Raw genomic sequence first — 22603 nt, 5'->3', positions numbered from 1 at the left:
ACAGTGCACTTATACAAAACAAAATACTAAAAACTACATTTCCTTAATGCTGGTCAAATGAAAATACAAACGTGCCTTCTTCTGAACAGTACCGTGTATCTGACCATTAAATAAAACATGATACAATGATAATACAGTATATCTCAAATCCTAGAAATGATCGTAATGTGAAAAATGTGTATAGCCTCAAGCCTAACTATGGTAAATATATTTTATCATTACGGTTTAGTATGTTAAAAAATATACTATGGTAACCACCACTGTATTATGGTACCTGTTCTTTCAGTAAGGGTATAAAGCTACATTACACCCACTACATGCCAACCTACCAACAGGAAACTGGGGAGGATGTTCAGCTCACAGACATATTTCATGTTAGATGTGGAATAAACAGGCTCTTACTGGCTTCTCTTTCTACTCGTTCCAAACAAACACACAGAAACGCATCACTTCACGACGTGATCTTTATATCCGAGTGACATCTCCACACTACCACACTGCAGACTCTTAACACACACTAGAATGTTCGCTTCGCACACCGAATGCAAACGAAAAGAAGGTCACCAAACTTTATATTCTCTTTACACATTTCCAATCTCACCTGTCACATCGTATATAGTGAGATACACTGAGGGGTCCTCAGCTCCACCTACACAACACTTATGCCCTGTTTTAGCGTTTGCTAATGCGCCAAATCCGCCATAAATTCATTGTTATAATTAAGAAGCACAAAAATAGCATCTCTTATTATTAGGCTTGAAGCACAGTGAAAAATAACAAGAGTAACATATTATACATCTTTGTCTCTCCGTGCTAGCTTTATATTAGTCTACAGGGGTAGATTTCTCTTGTTTATGTGACCCAGGTGTAGCAGAAATCACCGGCCTATGGAGGGAAAAGATGAATTTGAACTCATAAGGCATTTTTCACTAGGAAACTAAAGACAGGTTAAAAAACGTACAGCCTGTCACAACAGTCTCATGATGACTGTTTTTCAGCTAGACTTTAGTGGCGCCACGGAGATCTCGGTGGGATACCAAACGTGCGTGAGAAGACATGGCCGCGCGTGAGCGGAATATAAAAGCATGTGTGCGTAAAGCTGCGAAAACCACATAAATGTTCAGTTTTTATCACAATGGAGAGTGTGTAGAAGAATGTTAGAAGTGTGTGTCTATAAGCTGCATGTGATGGAAACATTAACATGGTTTAGTTGTCATTACACATTTAAACCGCCCACCATAGACATTAAATGATATTAAAGGGAAAGTTCGCTGAAAAATGACAATTCTTTAATCATTTAATCACCCTCAAGTCATTCCATACCTATATGACTTTCTTACTTCTGCAGAACACAAAAGAAGATATTTTGAAGAATGTTGGTAGCCAAACAACATTGGCCCCCATTCACTTCCATTATATGGGCACAGAACCAGACATTTCTCAAAAAAGCTTTTGTGTTCCACAAAACAAAGAGTCAAATAAAGGTTTTGAATAACACAATGGTGAATAAATGTTTTTTATTTTGGGGTGAACTATCCCTTTAGGAACTGCTGTAAAGCTAATCTCTTCTATTGTATGTATCTAATCTATAACAAAATCCATAGTGCTCAAAGTATATAATGAAGTTTGTTTTATGTTTGTATTATAATCGCAATATGCAATATTTCTAAATACAAACTTGTTCAATCTTATTATGCAGTAAGACATGTTACACGTGTTTCCATCTACCAACCAAAATATCAAAACAACGTCAGAGAGTTAATTCAAATGAAACACAGAAAAACACACAAAATGAAAACCGAACTATGAAACACTCAGAAGAATGCCGATTGGTGTGTTAGAAGGCATGCACTGGTATTACAAACCGTGTCTTTAGGATGGCCCATTAGGAAGAAATAGGGGGAGCCATGGTTGTCACTTTTCATGCACATGGAAAGGCTGGAAGGTACCATTCCTATAAGAGGCGAAGTAACAACCTAGACCAATCATTAGGGTTAGAACAGCAGCCACAGGCTAAGACAGTATTAAGATCAGGGTTTAGATAGTGTTCATTGAGGAACATTGAGAAAAGGAGAGAGAAGTATTAACTGACATAACAAAGATGAAAGAAAACTAGTTATATTAACACCAAGAGCAAGATTTTTTCAATAGGCATGTTAAAGACGAGTGCTTTGTTAGCAAGACAATGAAAGGATTTGATTGTATTATGAAGTGTTATTTATTATGTATTCTTTAGGTATTAATGATTAGTATATAGATATATAGGTTTTAATGTGATTTTGCTCTGAAATGACCAGCAAAATTCAGCCTTCAAAAGCAGATATTTTATCATAACACAATGTTTTTTAAAGGCTTTATTTGTCACGGCTAAATGCTGGTGATGAGACTCACTGCCGTTTGAAAAACAAAAGGATCAAATTACTATTTCTATTGTTTTATTGATAAAAACGACTCATCTACACTCTTTCAAATATTACTGGTGTGATAGGAATAGTGTGTTTGCTTTTGTAATGTATGCATTGTGTGTACACATATTGTGTGTCTTACATTTCTTTGCACTGAATATGTAAAGATATTGTTTTTTTCACCTTCATCTCAAACTTTATAGATCAACAAAATATTACCTTGCTTTTAAGAAAAAACATTTTCGGACATTGTTCCAGATTGTCATTGTTGATCTATAAAGTATGATCATACAAGCATGTGTTGACCTACCATACTCAGGGATCTGCCCTGTTCCTCTTTTGAGTAGCAGGCGAACTCTACGGCCGCCCGATTTGATGAGCTCAATAGCCCGAGCATGTGTCATGTCCCTCGTGCTCTCACCATTTATCTCAATGATCTGATCTCCGACCTGCAACAGAGACAAAACAAGGCTAATATCTGTATTGAGAAAATGATGAAACAATCAGGGCCTTTGATGGAAAATTGTGCGCATTTTATGTCACCTTGACGTGAAGTATTATGTGGTGTAGATAAATTAGGGTAAATGGCTGTTTTTTGTTTTTTCAGGACCCAAGCAGCAAATAATATTTAAGGGACCGGAAAATCCAATGATGGAATGTTTGTTTTAAAAGGACCAATAATATTTTATAGATGACTGTCAGTGTAAATAATGGTGACATATCAGTGAAATAAAACACAGAACAAAAACAACAGATTCTGTTGAAAGTTGAATACGTTTTTCCCAAACCATTCCCATTCAATTTCTTCCTAAGAAATTATGATAGGGATTGTAACTAAAAATTTGTATATTGGTTTGAAAAATAACCAAACACCAAGTTACGTCTTTTTGAAGCTTGTTTTGTCATATTGTAAATCAATTTAAGTTATCTTAATGCCCCCTTGGAAGATTGTTCAGGCCTTGGCCCCCCTTGTTAAGAAACACTTTTAGTTTCTGCCTAATTAAAGTCACCATGAAATCTAAATGACATTTCATATTTCATAGCGTTTATTATAAATTATTTACATTTACATTTACATAACATTTACATTTATGCATTTGGCAGACGCTTTTATCCAAAGCGACTTACATTGCATTATCCTATACATTTATACATAGGTATCTGAAATCCCCTGGGATCGAACCAACAACCTTGCGTTGTTACCGCAATGCTCTTACCACTGAGCTACAGGAAGGCTGTATTTCTCCGTAAAGACGATTTTCATTTTATGTCCTCTCAAAATCTTTAACACGAAATATTACCTTCCCTCCCTCTCCATATGACACCATTTCTTATCAAGTCTCCAATGGCCAACAATCTAATAAATCCCCTTTGAACAAATTGAAGCCTCATCCTACATTTTTGTCATTTCATAAGCCATTTCACTCACACTTTTCTCACACGAATTCAAAAGAAAACATCAAAATTACTGTCAGACATTTCTTAAATCAAAACCAGTAACGTTTTAAAGGGATAGTTCCCCCCCCAAAAAAATATTCCGTCATCATTTACTCATCCTATTGTCATTTCAAACCTGTATGACATTTTTATTCTGCAGAATACAAAAGAAGATATTTTAAAGAATGTTGGTAACCGAACAACGGTGGTGCCCATTTACTTCTATTGTACGGATACAAAACCAGTCGATATCAAGCCCTGTTGTTTGGTTCCCAACATTCTTCAAAATATCTACTTTTGCGTTCAGCAGAAGAAAAAATATCATACAGGTTTGAAGTGACAAGAAGGTTTAAAAATGATGAATTTTTTTTCATTTAGGAGCAATCTATCGCTTTAAGGATAAAAAGAGTATGAATTTCATTTCTGAAGGATAACTTTTTGGAAAGATCAATATAAGTCCATAAGTCAAGGGCTGTTGGCTGTTAAGCTGAGCATTAATCAGCATTAGCAGTCATGAGTGAGCTTTAGCACCAATTCATTTTAGCAGTAATGCAACTGAACGAATTACTCATGGGCCTCAATGGAGCACAACACTGATGTCTGCAAGCCCCTCCGTGTAAGGTATGTGACTATTTAGATAATAAGGCATCATTAACTGCCCTTCTTGATACACAGGCCCCCCGGTACGGGGTACGGTACGGAGAGACCATCATCTCTCCCTCATTTTGGCAAGGAGTCTCTGATTTGGTTTGTTCGTGGTCAGCTGGGAATGCTTCCCCTGACGTCTAAGATGGAGAATACTCCCTAAGAAAACAGTGTCATCAGTTCTAAGTTAACCAAGTTTATATCTTAAGGCATTTTCCATTACTGTAAACATGTCACAGGTACATTCCCATCTTTAAGGAAGACAAGCAAATGTTTGAAGACCTACACTGAAGTACCTTGAAATCTACAGCTTCAAGACATTGCTGTAATGTTCACTCAAATAGAAAGTTAGACCGGGACATACTGAGTGGCTCCTCCCCCCTTTTAAAATAATGGAATTTGAAGTAAAGCGTAAGTGCAGAATGATGTCATAAAGACTGTTGATCCGTATTGGTGGAGGTCAGAGACTGTCAGTTTTGAATGCTTGTATCATCTTAATCTAAATTTATAGATATATATCCTTGACACAATCGTATTCATACAAAAGTTTGATTTCATGAAAAGTTTGATTTCATTGAAACTTTACTGTCAGAGGTAAAGTTGTGTGAGTTCGTGTGGCCACAGGACTGTCAAAAAAAGTTGAAAGGTTCGAGGAATAAAGACTATCCTAGCCTAGGGGCTGTTTTATTCATATTAGCTATGACAGCTTCCCAATAGCATAGCGAAGAAAAATGAGAACGATGAGATAGAATGATAGACAGAATAATAGATACGATTTGAGACATAGATGCATTTTCATCAATTTTCCGCCAAAACTTATAGCAGTTAGATCAAATCATGAGATGAGAAAGATATTAACAATCATGACTAAACTAATTTAGCTTTTCTCTAGGTTATCACAAAGAAGAAATGGAAGCTCAAGGATTGCATTGCATTGTGGGATACAGTATTCCATGCAGTGTTGAATACTGCATTTTCTGGGCAAATGTAAAAGTAGTAAAACATGTAGAAGTAGTCAGAAGGTTCTTGGAATTGAGATTTTGAAGGTGAGTGGGTAAATTCATAGATGAGCAATGAAACGGCTTGCTGTTGAAGTGCATTTCAACCTGATGTCACAGAAATTCGTTACTATTTTACGAGGTGTCTAATTCGTATGAATTCGTAGAGTGTGAATCGTACAAAAACGTACGATTATTCGATAAAAACAACACTGAAGACCCTTCACTTACCCCATCCCTTAACTTAACGTCACTAGTGCGAAAGCTAATTGTACCATAACGTGCAAAAACGATTGTACAAATTCACACAAAAAAAAGTTACGAATTCCTGCGACATGGTGTTCAACATTTTCACTTGGCACTTTTTCACGAAAAGTTTACGATGTTTATAAACTACAATTGGAGCGTGGCCAATATTTGTTACTAGAATGTACAGTATATCAATTCATAAATAAAGCAACATATTTGTGATTTGAATTTCTATACATTTCGGGACAGGAAGTGATATCAGCTCACCCTCATCCTCCCATTGCGTATGGCTGGCCCGTCTTCGGCCAATCGCAGAACGAACAGATCCATCTTATACTCACGGCCTCCACGGATACTGAAACCAAAACCTTTCAAGCCTTTTTCCAACTCTACTGTAAAGAAGTCAAAATCCTACACACACGCATACATAAACACAGAGGATTTAAATACTTCAAAGACTATTTGGAGACATACTGTTAAATATATAGCATAAACTGTACTTTCTGGATGTACTGTTTCAACAAAAAAGGCCTTTGTAGTTCACTATGACAGCATTATACTATATATTAAACTGTTATCTGGTAATGTATAGAAGTATTGCATCAGTTTGTATTGCTATCCCGTATATAAATATAATTAAGTATTATGTTGAGAGTTGAGATCATCAAAAGCATTACCTGTGGTATCCTGTAGTCAGGTACAGGAAAGGTGCGTGGGTCAGTGGACAGCTGTCTGTAGTCCAGTAATGGGGGGTGTCTGTAATCAAGTGTAGGAGGCTGTCTGTAATCCGCTACAGGAGGGTGCCGGTAGTCCACCGGGGGTTGACGGTAATCTGTATACGGCTGCCGGACGTCGGGTTTGACGTCCTGTCTTGCTTTCACCTCTGACCTGTAACTGAACAACATGCATACATTTCATACTTTTCCTCAAACAAAGCTAATGCATGGCATCAGTAGTCCTTATTGGAGCTTGACAGCCCCTATGTGTATGATTTAGAGAAGTGTGAACATGAGGGTGGGCAAATAATGTCTATTAACTATGAACAAAGACCTGAAGAAACAATTTAAAGATTCATTTTTCACAATAATTTTCGAGCATAGCTTTTGCAAACTCCTGCAAAAAAACAGGAGCTACTAAAACGGCGAGCATTTTGAACCAAACATCCGTTTTGCTATGTTGGAAAAAAAAGATACATTTATGTGTAAACCCTCTAAATATTTACCCTGTTTATGTCGGTTTCCCGGCGGATCCTATCGAAAATATCCTGCCGCTGACAGAAGCGATGCTCTAATGAATTTTAAACTTTAATGCAGGATAATGTTCTGTTGAAAATGGCAAAGCCCGAGGAACTCTAGGGTGTATATTGAAACTTGAGTGAGCACGAGAAAGCAAGATGTGAAATCATTGGCCCCCGCAGGCTACATAAAAGATTAAAAACTGTTTTAAAGAGCCAGGCAGGTAAATTATTCAGTTCTGTAAGAGATAAGTGATTTTGTGCAACGACTTAATAGCGAAGGAGCACGTCTGTGAGTCGGAGAGGTTCGGAGAACGGTGAAGTTTAGTAACTTTAACAAGTTTTTTTTAAGGGGCACTCAGTAATTTTGTTCATGCTGGAGTCGCTCATCTTGGTTTTAACTGTATTGCATTACGTTGTTTTAAACCGTAAATATTTTAGACAATTTTATTAACTAAAAATTCAAGGCAACAACGTTTCTTTTACACTGTGGCTTACCCAACTTTGTAAAGAAATCTAGGAGTATTTGTCTGACCATGTGATTTGATAACTGGCCCATTTGAAAGGTCTATGGCTTTCGTCCCAAATCAATGCAAGTCTATGGGAATTTCTTTACCTGTTTTATTACCCGCCATGTGCCAAGTGCATGTCCAATTGCTTAGAAAAGTAATAGCACACCTCTCCTCAACAAGCCGTGTGATTTGAGGCATCATTTGAATCCGTTACACAAGTGTGGGGAGAATTCTGCAGCGGTCAGACTAGACTTCGAGAATGCCAAATTCGTTCGGACGGTGCTGCAAAAATGGGCGGGAGCGATTCCTGCATCTTTTACATTTCTATACCGAGAAGTCACGCTGCAACGTTTTGATCTTCAATTGGTCTCACGCACTCACGTGAAGTAAAATCGCAGGTCAGAGTTCACCAAACTTGAACTTTGCCACGCAGCGAAATGCGAAATATCTTCGGCCCATAAATTTGCGGTCTGTCGCATTTGCATGCGGATGAATGGAAGTCGAAAGAAAAGTCAAGTGTGACTGCTGCCAAATGCTTAAAAGATAAACACTTTATGCAAGGTTTGTTTGTTCCCTAAGCCTAATATAAATTAAGCATCATTTAACAAATACAAAGCAAATGAGTGAGTTGGGTGTCTTACCCACTGTCGTGGCTGTAGATCTGTACTGGCACGGCTGAGGGCTGGGTGGGCGTGTTCTGCTGGATCACTGAGATGGGCTGATTGGCCGGGCTAGTTTGAGTGACAGGGCTTGGTTGTGCTTCTGAGCTAGCCAGCGTTGTGGAGCTGGGATGAGGTGCGGAGTTGGTTTGAGGTGCGGAGTTGGGTTGAGTAGCAGCACTGGTCTGGTTCACAGTGCTGGGATGGCACACCGGACTGGGCTGGGCCATGGGGCTCTGCTTCTCTGAACTCCCTGCAGAGGGCGTGCTGTTCGTCTCTGAAACAAATAAAGGGTGAGAAAAACCTTGACTACTTGGTCAAAAAGGCATATATTATTTATGCTAGGCAGAAGCTTATTTATTTTAAAAACTATTCCTTGTTCCACAGATGCAGTTTTAACTCCCGACTTGTTTTTTAATAGCACACTGATTTGCTACTTGTAACTTGTAAGCCAGCTTCAGGTATTTGGTGGTTGGACATTAGGCTTGTTCGACATCATGCATTCCCTTCAAAGTCCGTTTACGGAAGTTGTGCCACTCGGCGGCTATGTTTGAAACGCCTCTGGCCAGCTATTTACGTCATAGGTCTTATCTATTTGAATGGGGGAAGGCAGATATTTCTAAAATCGCTGGCAAAAATCACAATTAAACAGCATATTTCCAATTAATGATTAAACATGACAGGAATTGTATCATAACTTTGGTTTGCTTAGCTTCAAGGTCACCTCATCTACTGCGCCTGTGCACAGGCTGGCAAGCTCCTCACTAGAGCCCCCCCAAAGAATCATCAGTCTTTATTGATTGATCCTTGGCTTATTTTCCTGGAAGGCAGGACTTCATTCGCTAGAGCGGCCATATTGAGCGTTGCATTCCTTTCCATGCATCGTTACGGCAGTGGCGCATCTTGTTAATATTAATATCTTTGTTGCCATTCAGACCATTCGGCAAGAGTAATCATTTAAAAGCATATGGAGCAGCTGGTTCTCAGCTCTCTCTCGTAGTACTATTTCATTACACGCCGATGGGTCTCTTACGAAAATTGGCCAGATAAAGAACGTTTTATTTTTGTAAGAGCTGAACAGTACCTCATGAAGTTGAACAAGCCTACTGTCATTCCAGAGAGCAATTGAATAAATCATGGGTTATCGGGGACTAGATGTCACAAAATGCAGATTTTGCAGTAAATATCCATTTGACGTCGCTTAACTTCAACCTACGTAAAGATGTAACTTGCACTTTTATGTTTCAAACAGAGGTTGCACTATAGAGGCAAAAGTTATGGGTTCAAGCTTTGGGGGTTCAACCCCCCAGAAATAAGAATCCCCCCAGAACAAGCTTTGTTCTGATAAACACAGAAAAATATGTTTGGAAGAATGCTTATAACCAAACAGTTCTTGAACCCCAGAATTAGGCTAGCCATTTTTAGGTGAACTAACCCTTTAAGCAAGCGACATGCTGTGACGCGACCGGGTGCGATTCTAGGGTAAATGGATAAACGGGGCATAGCCCAGAGAAAGTTAATACAGAAAGATTCCGATGCTAGCAAGTTGATTTCCTGCTCTTTGGTGACATGAACACAACATAGGTAGGTATAACTATTAATTATAAACAAAGATGAGCTTCAAGTAACAACCTGCCAGCAGTTGTGTTTAACCGCAAACAGATGAACACACTCACCCTCCTGAGGAATGATCCTGAGTGTGACGCTGAGACCCGCATCCTTGATCAGTTTGACAATGTCGGCGTGTGGCATGTTGACGATAGACTGATTGTTGACGGCCAGTATGCGGTCTCCAACCTTCAACTTCCCACTGTGGTCTGCCGGACTTCCCTCAATGATCCGTCCAATCTTATGAGGCACAGCTGATGACACATAAGCGTACAAGTTTTATGTAGAACACTGGACTCACATTTACGTACAAGCGTGGGTGCTACAGAACACTGTAACCAGCCTCTTCAGTCCTCAAATAGAGGCTTATCCATTAATAAAATACAAGTTTATAAAGACATGCTGCATTTTTTATGACGCTGTGGCCCTCCGAAGAGACCAGCCAGAGTGAGCTATTTATTCTGTTTGGGACAAAATGTTAAAGGAATATTGCGGGGTCAAAACAAGGTTAGTCTATTGAGTCATCTCTAAGTTGAGAAAATGAGCAAGTCTACGGTGATGCATTTAAAATGGGAATCTATAGGATTTTACAGGGTGTTTAAAAGCATGAAATGTAAAGTTTGTATTTGTGTAAACAGGTGTACGTTTTTTTGTTAATTCTGGTTCAATGTCTTGCCTCAAACGTCTATCACAATTTCTTTTGTATTTTGCCATTGTAGCAATACCAATGCTATGGGTTTAATACCCTGGAAGTACATGAAATGATCAAATATTTTTAAGTTGTTTTTGATCAAATTTAAAAAAAATATATAACATTTGTGTCTGTTGTATATAATCGATAGCAAGCAAAAGATTCTGTCCATAAAAAGTAAAATGAACCTGTAGACTAAATATGGTTTGTTTTAAAGGTGTTGTATATTTACCAGAAGCAGGCGTGGAATCAGGCCTGTTTAGCGAACTGATAATAACGAATCCGAATCCTTCAGTCTCCTTGCGATGGATGGTGACATCACTGGGCTGCGAATTCTGATTGGCTACTGTGTCTGGCGGGGAGGAGCCTGTGGTGGAATGGACAGAGTTCTGGCAGGGAGTGGAGTTGTTCGAGATAATTCTGGAGTTGAAGTCACTCCTGGGGGAACTGTGTTGGGTGGAACCAGGACTGCGGCCATTCTCTGGAAAGGGTTCACCTATATACAACACAGCAAAAATTCATTCGTTTTTATTAGATGCAATATGTAGTTCTGGTGCAACTTCCCAAAGCACAAGTATTTATGACAAAATTCGGCAACACTTGTGATGTGGTGAGATTAAAGAAATGAGTGAGGCTGCATAAAAGAAGTTTTATTTAGCAAATGTGTTTCAACACACAGCCTTCCATTAAGGCTAAAAGCTCTCGAATTGCTTTTATTGGACAGGAAAGAGCAAAATCAACCTTTCCTTTCATCATCAGATTCCATTATAAGACAATGGCAGCTATGAATATTTAAATGAGCGGTTACCATTTGAAAATTATTTTATTCACTTTTTGCATCAGTTACAGTACATTACGCACATAATTTGCAATTTCCAGATTTAAAGGGACAGAATTTTTTTAATCTGTCATTATTTAAACACCCCATTGTCATTTCAAACCTGTATGACTTTCTTTCTTCTGCAGAACACAAAACAAGATATTAAGAAAAATGTTGATAACAGTAAAGCGTTGGTCCCCATTGACTTCTACTGGTTTTTTGTCCATACGATAGAAGTCAATGGGGACCATGACTTTTGGTTACCAACATTTTTCTAAATATCTTCTTTGGTGTTTATAATGACAACAGGGTGAGTAAATGATGAAAGAATTCTAATTTTGAAGGTGAACTATTACTTTAAGAGCAATTCATAAAAGCTAGAGAGAGACGCATCCTATCAAAAGTTTGGCTTAAGTTGGTATGAAGCCATTCTTTGATTAAAGTCTCTTCTGCCAATAAAATCGGCAGCCAGAAATCTTCCCTTCAGCTCGACTGAGATGTTGAGGATAGAAATGCTTGCCCAAGTAAGATAAGAATGACCAGACAGCAGGAAGGATGAGGGAGGCAAAGCTAAAAGGCAAGGCAAAGAGAGGTCACATGATCCAACCCTCACCAAGAAATATTAGATTGTGTGGACAAGTAAAAGCGAGTGAGAGACACTATCATAAGCAATAGAATCTGCTTCATTACCTCCGAACACAGCTCTCATAATAAAAACACTTTCTCCATCACATCACAGGACAAACCATACACCCTTAAACAACAACACCTGAACTGTGATTGTTCTATTATTGCTTTTAGATATTAAAGGGTTTGTTTAAACCAAATAAAAATCCAATTTACGATTTAACAAACATAGTTCCACAGAAAAGGCTTTTGAATGTTATGCAGGACACTTGGAATATAGGCTCATAGTGAGTTTGCTAAATTTTTGGCCCAAACATACAAATTTGACCCTCGTGTCTGATCTTTCCCACCTGTGGGCTGAAGTCTCCGTCTCACAGTGAGTTTGACCTGGCCATTCCGGGCCGCCCCGTGCATCAGGTCGATGACATAGCGGTGAGGTTTCCCCGCCACATAGATTCCATCAACAGACACGAGTTCATCTCCAGGCCGAAGACGTCCATCTTTATCTGCCGGGCTTTTCTCTATGATTGCACCAATGAGGATCTGTACAGGTATGACAGCAACATCTAGCTTGATAAACGTTTTATAAAAGGCCACTTATTTCTTTGTGGCTAGCCAGAACACCAGAATCTCAAACACAGCAAATGCTTATGATCGGATATGGTGAACTTTTTCCATCAGGGTACTAATAATGTTAGTTATGTATTGTGAGTTTATGTACAGCGTCGGCCTGTCAAGGAGACGAGGGAGGCTGAGCGCACTCAAGAAATAATTCAATATGAAAACAACAATCGTAGTATATTGAATAAATCAAGGCTCTATTTATAAATGATTATTGGTCATAGTCTGTAGATGGCACTGTGTGATCCAACGTGTTGTCCGATATTAACTGTTGGGTTAATGTTTGAAATAGCTATAACTTGCCATTAATTAAGATATTTTAATATTAATATTTAAAAATAATAATCAAAAATAATTCTCCATGGCAGCTTTCATGAAAAAAAAATCTCTCAGGGACCACCACTGTGTGCCATGTTAGCTACATGTGGAGAGGTCTCTTTATGAAAGTGTGCGTTAGTTCTAGAGTACAAGCCTTCTCCTGAGCCTCCGGACTCACAGGCTGTCCTGGTTCTTCTCCACCCAGGATCCTGAAGCCGAAACCGGACTTCTGTCTGCGTAGGTGCACCTCCACCTCATGGAACTCAGTTGCTGTGAATAAACATTTTTGATGTTAACGCATCTCATAATTCAACCAAGAACGTTGTTACTTGTTTCCTTTCTATTACTTACTTAAGGTAAAACTGATGAATATTAATTTACCCTTTTCATTTTTTGCATTCTTAAATCTAGATATTTTCTCAAAATGGCTAAAATGACAAATAAAAAAAACTAGCAATACTACCGATACTGCTTATGAAACTATTCTGAACATATTCCACAAACACTTTTCATAGAAGTCACAAGAACTGGAGAAAAAATGCATTTCAGACATTCTTTTTCTCATTGTTTATGCAGAAATCTATCTGTTTTGGGTGCATATTTACTCACCGGAGGGGTCAGCTGTGAGGACCGGTCGAGGAAGACCTGGCTCTGAGAGAGAGAGAGATGTGGGGACAGCCAATAAATCACAGCTTCTATACACATACACACACCTGGAAAAATGGTTTCTACAGAATATGCATAATTTATTTAAGTGGCATACACAGCATAGCTCCTTGTCCTAAAAGGCCACAAAACAGACAGTAAAAATAAAGATATTTTAAAGAAATATTTGAAAATATGTTGAATAAACACAAACAAAAGCTTTCTAGGGAGCAATCTTTCTTTAGTGTTATTTAGTTTGTTTATATCAAATATTGTCATATTATTGTCATGTTATAAATATACCAATAATTCCCCCAATTTTACCTTTTCTTTCTTCTGCAAAAACCAAAGGAATTGTTAAGAATACCAAATCTATTTTTCTACTAAACAGGCTGTACAATCTTTGTTCCGTAAACTGCAAAATCAACCTCATTTTCAAACAGCTATAACATTTAGTGTTACGCTTGAACACACTGAAAAAATGCAGTTGTACAAAACAAGGCTGGTTACGACTATGTAAAACATTCTCCCCATGCAATAAGATTACTTCCAAAGTTCTGAGCTCTTGTGGAAGTTTTAATTTTTTACCGGAGATAAATTAAAATACACACAACAGAGAATCCCATCACAGTGTCTTGGCTCTATAATTCTGTAGTTTGCACATCAAACCTAATATATCTATCACCATATCTGGCAAATCTGGTGTGTGTGTCTATAGATTCCAATATGTAAGCATGATAACGCATGATATGATATTGCATGATATTAAAGAAAAATGTGAAATGTGATCAATTTTATGTGATACAGTAATGCTTTAAGTCTATCAACTCAATTTAAATTACATTATATATATTTCAAAACTGAAAATTACACGTTACACATTCTGTCTCGGAAAATAAATCATCCCTACAACCTCTGAAAGTGAACAACCATGTTTTACTGTTGCTGCAAATAAAAACAAATCTGAATGCTATAGTAAACGCTTTCGATAATGCTGACATATCATGCAGCCATACTTCAAACCTTCGACCTTATCAAAACCCTTAAAAGTGAATAATGCCAAAATGCTGTACTCATTCTATACAGGATCAAGATTATGACATCTCCAGCTGACACTGACACACTATATCAACTATTATCTACACTAGTACCAACCTGTCATTGTCAGCTGTGAATCCTATATACAATTTGGGGTAGAAAGAAGCTATAGAAGTTGGAACAATACTGAAAGAGAGCTTGCCAACCACCCTGCTGATGTACAAGAGCACAAATGGATGTATCATTGGATATTATAGTTTGGCTTGTGAAACAAAAACAAGTGTTTAATTGGGGCCCAGTGGGGTTTAGTTTATAATACACTTAAGGGTCTTTCATACTGAGAGGGATCTGCAGCGACAAGGCAGGTTGGTTTATACACACACACAAAAAGGCACGATGCAGTGACCACCAAGTGTAGATAATGTGATCGGTTGCTTACCACACTACTAGCAACAAATGTACCACTATTTATTTAATGACCACAATGTAAAAAAAACGGAGATATACAGTAAAATATTCAGTTTACTTGTAATATTACAGGATATAAGAATATATATAACTGTTTCATGTTTTTCTTGTAAATTTGTTATCTATTTCTGTAATCATACAGTTTTTGACTGTATTTGAAAAAGTTTTTTTTAAATTTCTGGCAGCTGGAGCGCCAGAAATAAACAGTTAATCACGTTATTTCCCTGTAAAATTACATTACCCGTCCACCCCCCGTTTTCTTGTAAATTTGGGTCTTTTTCTGTAATTTTACTTTTTTTGTCCGTATATCAAAAATACATGAAAATTCTGTATTTTTTACATTTTATGTGGAAAATGTGTAAAAATTAAAGAAAAAAATCTTTCAAATTTAAATCCCTCTCCTTGAAAGTGTACTTGCATAGAAACTTTAACTTGACCTTAAAAGTTCAGCGTAAACGTCTCTAAATTTGGTAAACAAAGTTCCTGGATTAAAAATGAAATGTTATATGACGTCCAAGTCAATCAACTTTAGGCCTGTGAAATTCTCTGAGACGGTGTAAAGCAGCATTCTATGCATCTCATTGTGATATAAATCCAATTAGAGCATTTGACCACCAAAAAAACTGAACCTAGAGGATAACACACTGTTAATATATAAATAGTTGTTTTATAAGTCACTGTCGGCATCCCAACCAGCCGGAATGTGATAGGACGGCACAGTCACAGCCAATCTGAACATACAGCAACATTGAGTGCAATTGGAGACTAATAAAGAGGAACTGAAATAAACCAAGCAACAGATGGATGTTTTGTTGCCTGTCACTTGTCACACAAATCACATGAACGAGATCTTATGAGCTTTTAAGAAACGAATTGAAAAGCAAAAAAACAACACGATTTCAGTGTCTGGTGCATATGTACACTATATACATTTTTGAAACCACAAGAAAGCTCATTTCGTAGCTGGAAATCCACACTAGCTGTAGATGCCAGCAAAAGCGTTGCCACTGTTACTTACGCCTATTCTCATACATAGCCCTGGACTTCTCATACAGGTCATAGGGATCCGGCCTGACCAGGTCAAACTCTGGACCTGTGGGCCAGTGGAGATAAGGAAGGCTGTGGGGGAGAGCATGGACAGATAGACCGGTCGTAGGACTGCTGTGAGTATCCCAATGTTCCAAAACCTGCAAATACACCAGCATTCAGTAAACAGCCCAACCAACGTGTGTCTCCGAGTGCTGGGCTTATTAATATGCTGAACTGAATAAGCAAACAACGTCCTTCTAGGCAACTTCCGCCTGGATTTGGCTTGCTGTGGGATAGGAAGTTCAGTTTTTAAAAATTAACCCTGCAATAATGAGATTTAAATAAAGTGTGCACACAAAGCATGTAACTTCTAGCTCAGCGAAATAGGGCTGCATTCTTGAACTCATCAAGGACGGCGAATTTCTTCAGCTGAATGCAATCTTTTGGTTTTCTCATTTGAATGCAGCTGTGGTCGAGACCGTTCCCAAACCACCTCACAAAACCAGCCTTTGCGCTTCACCCAAAAATTAGGTTACACGTACGGAATGCATAAAGAACATCCAGCATGCATAATAGATTCACGAGGGTCCGCTTTGCCTTATAACATTAAAACCGAAATAAGCAATAAAGGCATAGTTAAAGGACAGTACAAAAGACAAGGAACAAGTGCCAGGATGAAGCATATCTTATTAAAATCAGTCAGTGTGTAAGTTAATCTCAAAGACTGTCAGTGCATGAAGACAAATATCTTTGGGCAGATGAAAATGTGTCATTAGCAAGTAAACACATGCATGCACACACAAACGAATTATATTATTGCCTAAGCAAAGAGCTGGTATGTTTTGGGCTATGGTAGGCTATTGGACTTTACAGGGATAGTTCACCCAAAAATGAAAATTCTGTCATCCTTTACTCACCTTTTTGTCATTATAAACCTGTATGACTTTCTTTGTTCTGCAGAACACAAAAGAAGATATTTTGAAGAATGTTCTTTTTTGGTTGAACTATCCCTTGGTGGAATGCTAAGAAACAAAGTAACATGACAAACAATGTTGCATTGCAATCATTTAAACGAAACTTGTAATAATTCCAGAGGATGTATTACTGCGTGTTTGCATTCACTCATTACCACATTATTATTAGTGGTGGGCATAGATTAATTTTTTTAATCTAGATTAATCTAGATTAATTCCAAGATTAATCTAGATTAATCTAGATTAAAATGGCTCATTTGAATTCTGCCGAAGGCATTCAGAATGTGTGCTACCCAAATAATGACTAAAAGTAAGTCTTTGAGAACGGGTGTCTAAAGCCAGGTGGCGCATTAGACCAGGGGCTCATCTCCTGTTTCCAAAATGCATCACAAACTGCTTGAGAAAGCTGTTCTACTATGATAATTGGTGATGAAAATTAAATTATGTTCAATAAGATGAACTTGTGACTCCTGAGATAGGCGCAGGCTCCCCGTGACCCGAGGTAGTTCGGATAAGCGGTAGAAAATGGATGGATGGAAAATGAACTTGTGTTTACTTCCGCATTAGCTAAGGGATTCTTTGCGTTTAGGTGGTACTTGAGACTGGAAGAGCTCCTACAGTACATTTACATTTAGTCATTTAGCAGACGCTTTTATCCAAAGCGACTTACAAAGAGTGAGGGAGCAACAAGCGATATGTCATACAGGAGCCATAATACATTAGATCTCAATACAAAGTTACTGGTTTCAACTAAAGCTAGACCACTACCTGTTCAGAGAAAGTGTTTTTTTTAAACCAATTCCGCATTGCACAAGGTGCAAACAACCTTAGTCTTGTCGATGTTTCTATTGGGAAGCTTCTTAAAAATTAATATTCCCTGAAGCAAACCCGGCGGCTTCAAAGGTGCATCCATGTTAGCACGTCACGTTTGATGCGGTAATTTCACAGTAACGTTATGTTGTGTTCAGACCAAACGTGAATGGCGTGTCAAGCGCGAGTGATTTATATGTTAATGCAAAGAGCCAATAGACCTACTTGCTGCGCGAATCGCGCGAATGAAGTCCTGGTTATGAGATGATGAGGCGGCTTCTGCTTCCGCTTCCGCGAATGACGCGAATCACGCGAGTTGAAAAATCTCGTTCTCGCCCCGTACAATGCAGTTAAGCTGGTATACATCCGCGCTAAAATATCAAGGTGAAAGTCATCATAGCTTGCGTAGTATAGACCCAGCTCCCAACCCAACTTTGAGAATAGATTAACGGCGACAATTTTTTTAACGCGCGATAATAGTCTCACTGCGTTAACGCCGTTAACGCCGTTAACGGCCCACCACTAATTATTATGTTTAGAATTAAGAAGCATTTCGGTATTTTCACAGTCGTGACCACAGGGTAGAGCAGTTATATCATGTACTGACATTTTAAATATCAATTCAAGGGTCTGACCATATCATCGTGTCATTTTATCTAATACGTTATTTGGTTATGGAAATGATGGTCCTCTTACATACAGTATCTTCTAGGCATCCCTTTAATGAAAGTATTTCAGAAATCCGTCTAGCAAATGATTCCTAATTAAACCTCATATGGAACAAAGAAGAAGAGAGAGACACACATTATGAAAGAGCCGGGAGCTCTCTACTGTACTGCACCGTGTGGCTACTTTCACTATGTTCCAGTTCTGATCCCCTGAGAAATAAAACTGTTGAGGAATGACAGTACTGAAACTGGCAGCTGGAGGCAGTGCTGCGCTTTACCTAGAAAACTCTGTGGATTTATGTCCAAACAGGCGTGGATTATATGGGGAATGGGACGGGACAGAGCTTGTCTGCCTTATTCTCAGACCAAAAATAAACAAATGGGACAGGAGGATGAGTAGGTATTTCAGTTTTTTTGGGTCCCGGACTATATTTAAACAAGAGTTCTGAGCTATGGAACAATTCAGAGGGGTCTCGGTCAAGTGAATTCAGCTGGTTGACAGAAGATGTGAGGGTTTATATAACTGAATGAGAATTCTAAACATGTATGCTGCTCAAGAAGGTTAGGAAAAGCAGATACTTGGTGTATCTATTAAGAGTATTAGTCATTCTTATTTGTAAATTAGGAAAGAAAAGCAATTAGAAAGCACACTTCAGTTAGTGGGAGCTGCTAACATGTTATAACAATGTAATAGTGTATGCATTACACTTTGTAATAAAGATCTACATTTATGGTTATTGATGTTGACGTACACATGTAAACATATTAACCTAGCTATGTTGTAAAATGTGTATAGTAGGAACCATCACTAATGTTATAATAGGTGAGTATAAGTTAGCCGTTAGTTTATTAATCAGAAAGTCGAACGACGATACGTTTTACCTGTTTAGAGGTCTTCCAAGGTGAAAAGTGTCCTGGAATAATGAAAGAACAAAGCATTTAGCCTACTAGATCTTATGTATGAAAAAAAATAAAAATGTGTGTTCCTTTATGGCTTTTCTAAAAGCCTACTCTTCGGCAGATTGCTTTAAAGCATTGTTCTATTATAAATGAGAATTCTGCAATCATTTATTCACCCTCCTGTTATTCTAAACCTGTATGACTTCAGGAATGCACCGATATGTACATTGTGGGCAGATAACAATAACCAATAATTCTTTAACATTGGAAGCCGATAACCGATACATAGCCGATATATAGTATCTAGACTGAACCAAAAGGCAAAAACATTGACTGCAGAAAACAAGGTAACCATTAGTTCTCTTTTTCCCCCTGAAAATCATGTAACAAGCCTACTTTACACTAGCTACCGGTTCTTTAACCTTCAAACTTTTCTGGTATATTTTTTATTTAATAAACAAATTATAGGTTATCTTCCAGATCAACCCAGAAAATGTTTCTTTATTTTTCACAGGTCTCAAAACGACAGCATTTAGACAACAGTTTGATTCAAACAATATACTTTAGTTCCTATAATTTACACATTTATAAATACTTTATCTAAATACTGTACCTATATAAAAATGTTTAACTAATAGCAATAAATAAATGATCACAACAGAAAGATAGTACCTCACAGTATTTTAACTGTGAGCAGCGTGCAGCTGAAGAAGTTTAACCTGAGGAAATGATTTATCGGCTATAATATATCGGCCTAAATTGTATTATTTATTCATTAAAAATGGCCGATACCGATATGGCCGATAATTTATCGTGCATCCCTAATTTTTTTTAGAACGCTTGTAACCAAAGAACATTAAACCGCTATTGACTTCCATTGTATGGACGCAAATCCACTGAGATATTTCTCAAAATAGCTTCTTTTGTGTTCCATAGAAGAAAGAGTCTTCAATATGTTTTGGAGGACATTTTAGGGTGAACTATCCCTTTAACGAAAAGGCACTTGAGCTGGCGTACCGAATCAGTTTTTTGGGGCCTTATTGTAAAGAATTGAAGTAGCCATTGCACATATTTCCGGCGAATTACATCATTTGGTGAAATTGTTTTGGGGTGGCATGTTAAGGATTTAGAACATTCTGTTGTGTGAATATTTTTTAGAGCACTTTGTACACGAGTACCGTGGAATAACAATATGAATAGTTCTTAAAGACAAGAAAATATCATGTGCAATTACCACTAAGAACACAATTCAAATGGCAGCTACTTAATTGTATTACAAATGTCTAGCATCACACTTTTTCTCTACGATTTAACATTTTCCTCTCTAAACGGCTGCACTATGATGACACGAGTTGTTCTTATTTAATTATTTAACAAAATATTCAGAAAGGAACAAAATTTACGTGTAAAATAGCTGAAATGTTTGACCCTAAAGACGTGGATGTTCGATTTGGTGGCCATCCATAAAAGGACGTTGAAATCCAATGACAAGACAGATGCTTAAAATTCAAATAACGATGTCTCCGCATCACATCAAATGTGTATTTTCCTCTGGGGAGGAGGAATGTAGGCTGGGATGAGGCTCAAGTTCACAGGGCTTCTGAACTCTAATCATAACAAACAGGGAGTACTGGCGGTGTAGAGCACCTCTCCTGGCGTTAAGAGCTAAACAATGCTTGCCAACATCAAATGGTACATTCATGACTATTTTCTCTTTAAACTCATTGTAAATCGGCCTTGAAACACACACACATGGGATGCTCGGTGTCTTTCATTCAACTTCTCCGTCGATCTTTCTACAGATCTGTTAGCCACAGATACCCTTCAGGAATTCACAACGGTCAAATAAATAATGGAGAATATAATTACGGCTGGCACGATTTTCAATCATGTTGACCCGTGAATGGAACGCCAAAAGAGAGGAGCTTTAAAAGAGTATTTATGCGTTACAATTACAATAACTGTTTGTGATGATCTGACCCTCAAGAATCTTAAAGGGACAGTTGACTCAAAAATGAAAATTTTGTCATCAATCACTCACCCTCTTGTCATTACAAACCGCTATGACATACTTCTTCCAAACACAAAAGAAGATATTTTGAAGTACGTTGGTATCCAAACAAAGGTGGTTCCCATTTACTTCTATTGTATGGACACAAAACCAATGCAAGTCAATGGATACCGCCGTTGTTCGGTTACCAACGTTCTTCAAAATATCTTCTTGTGTTGATTAGAGAAGAAATAAACAGAAATTTCATTTTGAGAGTCAATGTAGAAAAATGGAATTTTATGAAATTGAATTGAAATGAGAGTAGGAAGAGACCGATGAATGTTTGGTATTTTAGTATTTGATAGAGTTCTCGTTAGGTTGGTGGTTTAAAGAGGTTACCATTGTGAAAAGAGTACTACTTTTGTTTAGGTTGACAACAGGCTTAACTATCATGAATGCTGTTTTAATTAAAAATACTAGAGGCAAGAACAGTTCCTGCTTCTAACCCTTCGACACTTAGGATTGTTCATCATTTGTATAATGAACAGAAATTAAGTGTTACTTAAAAACACCTTAAACTCAGAATAGTTTGTTGGTACTACTCAATTTTATTAGAACTTGAAGTCCCAAACATTGATGCAAGCAGCGTATTTTTATTCAGTCTATACAATATTATTTTATTAATAAGAGATATATTCTGCGGTATTAACTGCTTTATTGGTTAAAATAGGAGTTTATAATGCGCTTTCACTGAACTGCAAGGTTCAAATAGTTTTAAAATAAAGAAACTATGTAAACATACAGCATTTACTTTTTGATTATGATGGGATGGAGACATCCCAGTGCCTTCAGTGTATCATTTATTCAAAGAATATATAGCAGTTCACCTGAGTTTTTGATTTTCATCCTGTTAAAAAAATGTGAAAGATAAGTTCACGTTCTTGAATAACTTCTGTATAAAACATTAATGAATCACTTTAGTGAAGAATGTGCATTATGGGTGCCCTGCATGAAAATAGTTTTAAATGTAAATTCTAATAATCAACCTGAATATTTGTGTTAAAAAAAATCAAGGAAAGCAATTTACAATTATGATTTTCATCATAAACACACACTGCTACGCTTCCTCTGTGCCACACGTACAACACAAACACAAAATTGCAACAGTGTGGATTAAAAGCAAAAAAGAAGTGCGCTGACGCCGGTCGGGCATGAGTCATCAAATAGAAGCGGAGAGTCCAACAGAGCTGCTCCAGT

The 22603-nt window shown here is 37.7% G+C and overlaps 1 protein-coding gene across 9 annotated transcripts in view; it reads right to left on the bottom strand.

Moving 5' to 3' along the window:
• The window catches only part of magi2a (membrane associated guanylate kinase, WW and PDZ domain containing 2a), a 173764-nt gene that overhangs the window by 5502 nt on the left and 145659 nt on the right, over positions 1-22603 (bottom strand). For 4 of the 9 annotated variants that reach the window (XM_056747609.1, XM_056747610.1, XM_056747611.1 and 1 more), the window contains 11 exons: positions 19339-19370; positions 15994-16162; positions 13434-13475; positions 13003-13094; positions 12236-12428; positions 10671-10934; positions 9816-10001; positions 8122-8416; positions 6412-6628; positions 6002-6145; positions 2716-2854 (listed from right to left, as the gene is read on the bottom strand). In XM_056747609.1, the coding sequence (XP_056603587.1) occupies positions 2716-2854; positions 6002-6145; positions 6412-6628; positions 8122-8416; positions 9816-10001; positions 10671-10934; positions 12236-12428; positions 13003-13094; positions 13434-13475; positions 15994-16162; positions 19339-19370 (1773 nt within the window). Of the gene's footprint in view, positions 1-1865; positions 1977-2715; positions 2855-6001; positions 6146-6411; positions 6629-8121; positions 8417-9815; positions 10002-10670; positions 10935-12235; positions 12429-13002; positions 13095-13433; positions 13476-15993; positions 16163-19338; positions 19371-22603 lie in introns of all 9 variants that reach the window. The other 5 variants (XM_056747613.1, XM_056747614.1, XM_056747616.1 and 2 more) reach the window with 3 other exon arrangements.

This window comes from Triplophysa dalaica, chromosome 5 (assembly GCF_015846415.1).
Source record: "Triplophysa dalaica isolate WHDGS20190420 chromosome 5, ASM1584641v1, whole genome shotgun sequence".
In the NCBI taxonomy this organism is placed as follows: Eukaryota; Metazoa; Chordata; class Actinopteri; order Cypriniformes; family Nemacheilidae; genus Triplophysa; species Triplophysa dalaica.
Note: the sequence above shows the minus strand (reverse complement) of the source record. Positions and strands in the feature narration are given on the sequence as shown.